General features: G+C 39.5%; 1 protein-coding gene across 2 annotated transcripts in view; it reads left to right on the top strand.

Annotated features, from left to right (window-relative positions):
* Positions 1–980: 980 nt before the first annotated feature.
* The window catches only part of pde7a (phosphodiesterase 7A), a 32,797-nt gene continuing 23,310 nt past the window's right edge, over positions 981–10,467 (top strand). Inside the window, exon 1 of one of the 2 annotated variants that reach the window (XM_064332994.1) lies at positions 981–2,033. In XM_064332994.1, the coding sequence (XP_064189064.1) occupies positions 1,896–2,033 (138 nt within the window). In that variant the 5' untranslated portion in view covers positions 981–1,895. The remainder of the gene's footprint in view (positions 2,034–10,467) is intronic. The other variant, XM_064332993.1, reaches the window with a different exon arrangement.

The following is a 10,467-nucleotide window of genomic DNA, read 5'->3' as shown; positions in this document are numbered from 1 at the left end:
GACATCATGAGTTTTTGAGGACAAACATGGCTGTCTACGTTCTTCCATTCTTCCAAATCAGCTGCAGAGATTTCAGCATGAGCGCATAGCTAGGCCTAATTGGATATTCCAAATTACGATGTGAACTGGTCATGCCAAATATTTTTTTAAAAATACTAATAAAAAGTATATAACATATGCACACACACGCACACACACACACACACACACACACACAGGATTATTTCAGAAAGCGTTCTGATAACTGCTTTGTAGGTTGCCCTGGACAAGAGAATCTACTAAATAACAAATTGTAAATTGTAATAATGGGGATGAGGGAGGGTTTTTATTTTTAGCTCTTAAGTTTTAAAGATAGGCTGGTCTAAATGTTTTATAAAAATGCAAACATTCAACCCCGCTCCCTCACACACGCATACACACACACACACACTTCACTTCAACACTTCGGTAACGCTTAACGTGAATGGTTATTGTTCCAATTGCTTTGAATAAGTGCGGACAGCTAGCAATTCAATACAAAGCCAACTGGGTTTTATATTTTCTTGAAACCGAACTAGATTGTCAAAAAAGGGTGAAATGGAAGTTTGCTATTTATCCTCTCAGAAGTGATTTGCCTGTTTCCTTGAATCCTTTAAAAAGTGAAAATATTATTACAAGCCGCCACATGCCTTCACAGCTGAGCATTGAGAACAGTTAACAGAATCACTGCTCAAGTACAACTGGATGACTCATGCAAGAAGGTAATCACTAGCAATGATGCAGACCGGCGGCAGGGCAAACCCCTTTGTGGAGGAATACCCGGTCCGTGCAGTCGGTGAACAACTGCATAAATCAGTCTCGGAATCACCCTCTGAGTGTATCCAATAGAAACCTCTGTAACAGAAAGACCGTCACACACTGTCCAATAATAAGCAACATAGTAAGGAAGAGCGCGCGGCGATTGGACCAGTTTAACAAGGGTGCTTTATATGCGCGTCAACAGCTCCATCTCTGGCAGGTGGTGCATGTTCGTAAAGAGCTGTAAGGTTTGGGAAGAGAGAGAGCTAGTATTAGGAAATCAGCGTACCTTGGTTTACCTTTTGTTTTTGTTTTCTTTTTTATTTTGGTTTTGGGTAGAGTGCCATATATGCTGTGCATTGGTTCTGAAACGAACTGGACATTGTTTGTTTTTCCCCAAGCCACTTTCTGTTTGATACATACAGTGCTGCATTTGGTGAATTGTGTGTTGAATTACGGGTGCAATCTATGCCTGCAATGAGGAGAGAACGGACTGAATAAATGTTGATAGTTTCTTTGCCAATTCTGGACAGAATGAACACCATCGAACCATTCTGAAGGCAAGTTTTTTGATATTTTCTCAGAAGACTTCATTTTACTTTGTATTTTTCCTCCAAACACATTTTTAAGTGACTGTGTCCATTTGTCTTCAGTTCGATTTCATACCGTGGAGCCTAGTCACGATGAAGCACGCCTGAAAGGAGTTTTTTTTTTTTAAATGAGGAAGCAATTTTTAAAAGAGATACGAAAAAGACAGAGGCCTCGTCCTTTGTAGGCCCGGATCTGTGGGGGAAAAGGGGGCACTGAAGCCCGATGAATAAAATTTTGAATAAAATGGGACTCAACGAGACACGCGAGGAGAAGAGAAGCATAGATATTTTATTAATGACAGCGCGTTGTGCAAGTTTACCTCTCAGAACAAAAGGAAGTACTTTCTGTCTTTAACATTAAAACTGATATTTTCAAAATAAAGGAAGACTTTTCCCCCCCCCATTGATGGGGCATTGGCTGACGACGTTCCCATTTTCCCGCAGTTCGCCCTCTTTATTTTATGAATAATCTTTTATTTATAATTTTTTTATTGAATTTTGATCTGGATCCAGCGTTGACATTGTTCAATGGAAGTATGTTATCAGTTGCCGGTTTTGCCTCTGGACAGGCCGGTCCCCAAGCATGTTCTCAGCCGGAGGGGAGCCATTAGCTTCAGCTCCAGCTCCTCTCTCTTTGGTGCCCCTGATCCAAGACAGCTGTCACAGGTAAGTGCAGTTGGTTGCTGAATGATGTACTCGTTTGCTTTTTTTAAACAACCGATAGGGTGCTGCTGCTGGTATTAATGCACGATGAGAAAATATCGTGCATTTTTTTCCAGTCGTCGAAGGATGCTCCCGCTGCATCACAGGTTTCATTAAGTGTGGAGAAGGAGCAGGTGGCGTTAGGGCAAATGTTTTCATACTGTTGTCTGTCACCGCTGTAGCCTACTTGCTGCAGGCTTAAACTAAATTGTATCCATGGCGTTCAGTACTGTACCATGAATCCCTATTGTTAAAACGGGGGGAACGCCACATCAGGTCTAGTTAACACGATGCTAAGATGTTATACCTTTTGACCCGCAGTTTCCCAAACATTTGTCACAAACACACTGCTACTTTAAATATAACGTGAAATAGAACGCTTTGCCCTTTGGTTAAGGTTTTGTTAGTAGTTTAACATGTTGAAGATTTGTGGAACCCCCCCACCACCCCCGAAAGTCCAACATGAATTTAATTGAATCCAAATTCTGACGTATGCGCAATGAACGAACTAGCCAAATGGTTCGTTTTCAGAACTGTGTTTTAGAGTATTTATAGTTTTTTTTCTCCCCGAATTACAATGACCTTTTTACAATTGTGATTTAGTGCCTGCCTGCTTTGGTAACATTATTAGATCATAAACATTTACCAAAACAATGGTGATGTTTACATTTTGCACAATGAACTCGTCCATGTGGAGGACAAATTGTTGGCCTATGGATGGTTTAATAGCCTGAGAACAAGAAAAAAGACAAAATGTTGAATGGCAGGTATCCTACAAAGTTCTGTGTACGAAATTTTACATACAATGATGATTATTCATTAGTGTATATTCTGAGTATGCATTTTGTAGATTTAATTAGTTCTAAACTGCAGACGTTAGCTCTACATGGAAGAAGTTTGTGGCCAACATCTTATCAGTCCAATCTTCATAGTGCATGAAAATACAATTAGGTGGTAATCACAATGGAAAGTTAATACCATTCATAGAGTGAGTGTGGAGAGTTGAGGAAGCAATTTTAAAATGTATTTGTTCTCAGAAATCAACACATTTGGTGATATTAAGGGAACAATTACATTAGTCCAGGCAAATGCGGCCTTGCCATGTCCATTTCACATTTTAAACTTTAGTATCTTAACAAGGATCCACACAGCAGATGTGGTGCAATGTCATTATTTTCTTCTAGCCACAAAAAGGGGGAAATACAGCTCCTGGAGTTGCCCTCGGGGCACCATGTGCAGTTCTAGTGGCGTTTCAGTGTCCTCTTCAGCCCTTATTTAAAAACACTACGGTACATAGGCTAGATCCAGCATTCCAGAGTCGGCCCACACATTTGGGATTTGCTCCAAAACAAGTTATTGTGATCAGTTTTTAGTTGACTAGTTGAGATGTGTTGCAGTGAACACCGTTTATATTAATGCAATAGACTGACGCATCATGTTTATCATGTCCTTTAGCCTATTTACATGTGTTATTTATAGTTTGAAGATGAGACTCTCTTCTTTATTTTTAAATAGTTTCAAATCTTTTCTACGTTACATTTAAAAAAATATAGCCTACACAATTGTCCTCAGGTTTATAATGTACCTTGCTTACATTTTATAAAAATGCATCATATAATTATTAGTCTAGTCGTGATGGGTTCAGAATTTGTGGAGGAAACTATATTTTTCAGTGTTGTTTCATGACATAAGGTGTTTGCCAAGATGCCAGAAGTTGATACTGGGATATATTTAATTACAAATTTTCCTACAATTCAATGAAATTTTATAAATGGCATACATGAAATAGCTTTTAGTGCATGTGCAGTTACATCTATAGTATATTTGTGTTCTCGGTGAAAAGGTGATTTCAAAGATAAAAGGATAAAAGATATTTTTAATATTTGGTATTGTATTAAAATGACTTTTAATACTCTGAGGTATATATGTAGAGAAATATGGTAGAATCATTCATAATTGTTGAGATGCAGTTTATTGCAATGCTTATTTGGCATATCCTAGGGATCTATTATCTAAATGTTGTTTCAGTTTAGCAATTCTCTACATCTTGTTTTTCATTATAGTGTGGATATATTAGACCCTTACATGTGATTTTCAGAGGCTAGAATGTAGTGTCTCTTGGGAATGGGAAATTTCCTATAACAAAATGAAGTGCAATACACTATTAGACATGGTATAAACAAGTTCAGCTGGGCAATCATTTCTTCAGGTTAAAAAGGTATATTCATTAAAAGGTTGACCTCAAGAATACTCTTGAATGCTGTATGCTTGTACTACCATGTTTGATCCCTGGGAACTATGAAGTGTGTGTAGGTTCACTATATTAAGATTTACAGATCTGACACATTTTTTGTTTGTATCGTCTCAACAATAATTTTGGTAATTGGACAAGTTGTGAAAATGTAAGCAATGCTTTAATTGCTATCTGAATGATGCATTCATTAATTTTTTCAAATGTATTTTTGTGGCATTGAGGATTTACATAGTAGTCTCTCCTCTAGAATTATTTGGGAGTAGTATTTGTTGGATTAGCTGTAGGGCCAACATCTTAAATTAGTTGTTGAATCTCTTTTTTTAAGTGCGCCTGGGCTTTCTTTGCCCTGCACATGTGCTGCAGTAACGGCTTCTTACAGACGTGGCGGATCAGCTGACAGCAGCTGACCCCCAGGGTATGCAAACACATTTTTGTAAATTGATGATCTCTGGTGGTTGCTCCTCCTGCAGTGGCCTAAGTCTTGCTGTGGGAGCTGCTTGTTGGCTGATGACGTTAGGGTGTTGTGTAATGTATAGCCCGTGACAGCTGAGGTCAGCCTGTAGTGTACCCCTCCCATAGGCCCCGGATCACTTTGGCCACATCCTTGTGTGGTTTACTTTTGAGGTTGTCATTTGTAAAAAAAAATTTGTAGTACATGTTTGTATCCTTTTATTAATGCTACTTTACCGTGTTGGTTATCTATTAAGAGCTATCGCAGAAAATACAGTATGTAGTGGTGGCTAGCGTAGCTAGCTAGCAACCGAGGGAAAGTGTGCGTGCGTGTTTTGTAGACTGTAGTGTACCTAGCCACAGAAGGGCTTATGCTCATTTTTAAAGCATTTTTTGCAAACTGGTGCTGTAATAGTGTTGTCAGGTTGGCCGTTGTCATTGGCTTTGTAGGCCGTATTTTACTTCAAGTGCCCTGCTTTCCAACAATTTGGGGATAGTCAGTGTGATCTACTGCCGTTATATCTGGCTAACTTATCTTCCTCTGTGAGGAAACTGAACCATGTGGCCAGCTCATACAGACAGACAGACACACACGCACACACACACACACACACACACACACACTCTCTCACTCGACTTTGTAAACAAATTTGGTACTATGGTACTTTTTAGTACTGGTATACCATGCAACCCTATGTTGCACTAAAAATATTTTCCTGGAGAACTAATGGTTTTCAAGGACATTTCTTATTTTCCATGACTTTTCCGTAACTGGAACACTGCATTGCATGTTCTCCAGGACGTGGCCACCCTGTATACTCTCACATGGGGGACTTGATAAATGGTCTTAATTTGGTGGCAGCCAGCAATCTGGACACTTGTAAGTGCTGTTGCATTTTGATGTATTTTCTACTGAGCGCAAGAGATGAAACTGGCTTACTGTAGATAAAAGGTTCCTTATGCTGGAAGCCACATTCACGGGATTTCATTCAGCGATTGACGTTCCGGTGGAATCAATTACACTAAGGTTTAAATCTTCTCTAATCTGTAAGAGATAGCTGTCTTGCAACCGTTTAAGCTAATGGAGACAGACCAGAAGAGCTTATCACAGCATGGTGCCATTTAGGATCTATGATTGTTGTATCAAAAGCTTGAAAACCAGATAAATTGTTGTGGTTATCAGGGTCAGTACGCCATCTCTGAGGGCAAAAAATAATCACAAAAAAACAATTGACCTACGTATACCACATATGGCTCTTATGGTGCTGTTAAAGTTGTGTTTTAACCACACTTTGACATCTTCCCAGTGGATTCATACCAATATTTCTCTGAAATATTGATATCTGGAATGGTAATTCTCCACTATGAATTATTTGGGAAGGCGTGTACCTGTTTGTCCTTCTCACTTTAGCATTGGGAAGTAGCCTAAATGTGTCCCTCATTGGATGTTCACAGAAACTCGGATCACAGCTCTGCTTGGCTACCCATGTGCGAGATTCTCACCTCTTTTTTCTTTGTAAAGACCGCATCTTGTAGATACGGCTCTCTCTATTTTAAGAACCTGGAATTCAAAGGGACCACAAGCACTGTGTGAAGCAGGTTTGGAACCTGCTTTGAAATGAAATTTAGCTTTTGGAGCTCTAATGTCGGATAGACAACAGAAGTTGTCTGTCACCATGGGTTCACACAGGTGGCCTTTATTCCTCTCCCATGGGAATGGCACCTGGGAAGAATTGGCATGATGGTGGAGCCTGTTGTTGAGCTTTTCCATGAGCAGATTACTTTCAAGCAGCATATCGTGACTATGTCTTAAAGCAGCCTCTTTGGAAGGAACATCACCGTTCCCTTGCAGTCTTATGTTTGCACCAGGGAAACCCTTTTAATTGGGTTAGGTGTGTGATCTGGTTTGCCTGAAGAGATGTTTTTTGCCCTCACATGTGCAGTAACCCAACAAATCATAATCTTTGCAAAAGCTGCATCAGCTGCACTGCTGTGCTTGTCCTTATACTGTTAATTTAAACTACCACTGCTGCCGGAGTAGCATATATATTCATGAGTATTGGATTGAAGATTAGGTACAACCTTTTTACATTCAAGAAAAAAAAAAAAAAAAACATGGCTATATTTGATAAGCAATATGCAGAATGTGTCGTGGTCTCAATTTGTTTAATTACGTGGCAACTTCATTAATCCTTCTTAACAGTGAAGATTTACTGTGTTCTTCAGGCAGTGTCACACTCACTGACAAGCATTCCACAAAATCAGCAGTATCACATGAGCTGCCATAGGTAGCCTACATAACCTCAGGCAAATTAGGTTTGGCCTGTGTACTCCTACTGTGATGTACCGTTAATTGTTGTTGGGATAAATGGTATGCGTTACTGGTTGGTGTGTTACGTGTTACTGTTCAGCCTCAGAAGACTTTGACAATGACATGACCCCCCCCCCCCCCCACACCCCAAGCTCACATGCTGTCATATTCATACACAAATGCACTTTGCCACAGAATAAAAGCACTTCCCTTTTTTCAGAATGATGTTTTATCTTGTGCAGCCATATACTAACGTTGTGCCTGAGTTAGCTGTCTTCCATTTTCTGTGTGGCGCCCGCCACGGTGCTGTTGCGTTTGTGGGAGCTCAGGCCTGCTACCGTTGTGGTGGGAAGCAGTTGAACATGTGCTTTGGCTACGGGGGCAGTGGTTTGGCAAGCTGCCTGCATCACAGATGGTCAGAGTTTCAGGCCTTCTCTCTGTATCTCGTTTTACTCCAACACACACACACATACACACACACACACACACACGGCGTACACGTAACACATTAAACAAATGAACCGTTTACTTTGGTTCACTTGCTTCAAAAACGGTCTTTTGTCTAGCTGTGTTTAACAAATAGGCACGCACCTTTGTGCTTTTTAAAATTGTCATGTAAAGGTTATATTGGCCATTTCTATTTGATTTCATATAATACTGAAAATAAGGAACACAAACATCAGTCTACTCTTGCTGCTTTCATTTAAATAAATAAAAATAAAAAAAATCCTATTTGGAAGTAGCCTATTTGTACAGGTGAAGTTGTGGCAAGTGCAGCTTATAGCTGATTAAAGCCGAAGCACCAGACAGTTGGTCAGTTTACAAAATGGCTAGTGCGTGAGAGAAATGACAGTTGGAGTACCCTACGACACCGGTAACAACGGTAGTGATGGTGGGGAAGGTGGTGGATAAAATAACACATGCAAGCAAGCATGTGCTATATGGTAATGTAACCATGTGGAACATGATGGCCCATTTGTGTTGACATCACCCTGGTGTGTCGGTTACAAACATAAGAAACCCAAATTTAAGTGGTGCTTTGGAGATTTAAGTTGCGACCATGCATACCGCATTAAAATTTCAAGTTGAAAATCTATTATTCTTTCAAGAATTGATGATCTTTAATCTGAGATTCAAATGTACTCTTGTCTTGTTTAGCTACATTGTGTAATGCTGGTTGAGCTAATGCTGCATTTTTTTTTTGGTCTTTATGTGGGTCTTATTTTCTATTTGAAAATAAGTGGCGCTTTTCCTTTTCAAAGAACCTGTGAAAAGCTGCTAATAACTGTTTTTAAAAACTTTTTTTTTTTCAAATAAATGAAAATTAAATTGACATTGGTAATTGTACTTATTTCTCTGCTTTACCAAAAATGTACTGAACCAAACCAAAACCATGACACCAAAAATGTGTATTGCACTGAACCATAACTTTTGTGAACTTTTAGACTCCTAATAAATATCTATCTACATATCTCTTTTTATATTTGTATGTATTTTTTATTTGTATTGAACATGTCCCTTATTAAAATAAGGGCAAAAAAATCCACTGTGCACAAGAGAACTGGAGCAGAAAATGAACAAAATTTGATTCATTTCTCTAGACTTACAACAATACTTGAAAACTTGTATGCTATTATGTTTAAAAATTTGCTCTGGATAATAAACAAAAAATGTAATGCAACAAAAAATTATTTACTTCTGTGGATCTTTGTATGAAAATGGCTGCAAATTCATATGTGCAAGTTCAGTTCCCTAATTACACCACACTAGCACCCAACCTTTCTAAATCACACCAAAACATTCATTCATTTACATTTTGATTACTTCAGTGGTCTGTTATAATGACCAAAAATGATTTACCTGCAGGTGTGTTTTCTAAGAATTCCCTATGATGTACCCACATGAAACAAATGTTTTGTAATGATGGGTAGAAAAGCTGCTAGGCAGGCATTTTATCAGAGATGCATACAAAAGGTGAGATAATGGCGCTGCTTTTTAAGTGATTAGTATTGTTTCAGTGTAGAACAAATTGTTCTAATGGTATTCCTGCCTGTTTCTCCAGTGATTTTTAGCCGCTCAGGAGAACATGGCTAAAAATAATAGAGTTTGTGCTCAGTTGCTCTTGCACTGTTGGGTGAAGCTGCCATTTCGGCTCTTGCATGGGTACTTCCTAATACATGCAGGGTAAATGAATATATGTTAGCTTAGCTATACAGTTTACATTATGTTGCTTAGAGCCAATAACGCTTCATGGTGAAGTGCAACCAGTCCTGAATCACAAGACCTGTCAATGCTGCGGAGCAGTGTCCTGTTGCAGTCGCCATACATTTGCGCAGACATGAAAAGGTTTTTTTTAATCATTTAAAGTAGATTTGTCTTTAATGGGTTGCTGTTTTGTGACTAGCTTTAGATGGTTTAGATGTTGTAAGGTAATCTGTAGGCCAATAGGCTTCATAAGTAAACTAGATAATGAGATTCCTTCGTGTATTAATTTCCCCCCTCAGTCCTACGTAGACTGTTAAGGAATAATTGTGTGCAACTCTGTTTTCCTCACCCCCCCCCCCCTATCTTCCTTTGGCACCGTAGTCTCTATAGCGATGACCGATTCTTCCTGGGGAGTGCTTTCCATCATCCAGACGTGTGGTAAAGGTACTCGAAACGCCAGTCATATCACTCCTTAAATGGTCACATTGCTATCATCCTGGGCGTTGCCGTGTGACCTGAATGTAGTCTGAATTCTGCTGCTGCAACAGTTGAAATTCTTTGCGTACAGTTGGTCAGGATTAGGTGGCATATAATCCAAAGCTATTTTTCTTTTGAATGGGTGTTACTGAAAACCATGCTCCTCCTTAATAAGACAAGTGCATCTTTCGATTTGTACATATTTGAGCACCGCTAAGTTTTTAATGGCTTTGAACAATCGGGAAATGAAATACCTTGCTGTCATATCGGTGTGGTCACAATACATTAAACACTAGCAAGTATCTGAGGTCAGGTTACCTTTAAGTAGAGGGTGCTAAACGAAGGACAAGGTTAGTCGAGGAGACGTTTTTTTTGTCTGCAGTACTGCAGTTAAAGTAAAACAGCGAGGGTCTTTGTTGAGGGAGTCTGTTTACAGAACTGGATCTTTACCAAGCGGTGATAAGGTTGCTTTTGATGCGAGGTGCTATTGGGCTGACGTAGTTGCAGGATGTGGTAAGAAAGCTTGAAGAGCTCATTCAGTGGTTTGCTTTTCACAACCTGTTTGTGTAACCCCTGCAGTGCAGGTATGCAGCAATAATGGCTGCGTTTCAGGCCGAAACAGAGCGCTCGCTCCGATAGGCGCACTGCACCTCTCTGAGCTTTATAGATTTCTTGTCTCGGGTCTTGGGGTTGGGCGCTTT

This window comes from Anguilla rostrata, chromosome 4 (assembly GCF_018555375.3).
Source record: "Anguilla rostrata isolate EN2019 chromosome 4, ASM1855537v3, whole genome shotgun sequence".
Classification (NCBI taxonomy): Eukaryota; Metazoa; Chordata; class Actinopteri; order Anguilliformes; family Anguillidae; genus Anguilla; species Anguilla rostrata.
This window is presented reverse-complemented; position numbering and strand designations above follow the sequence as displayed.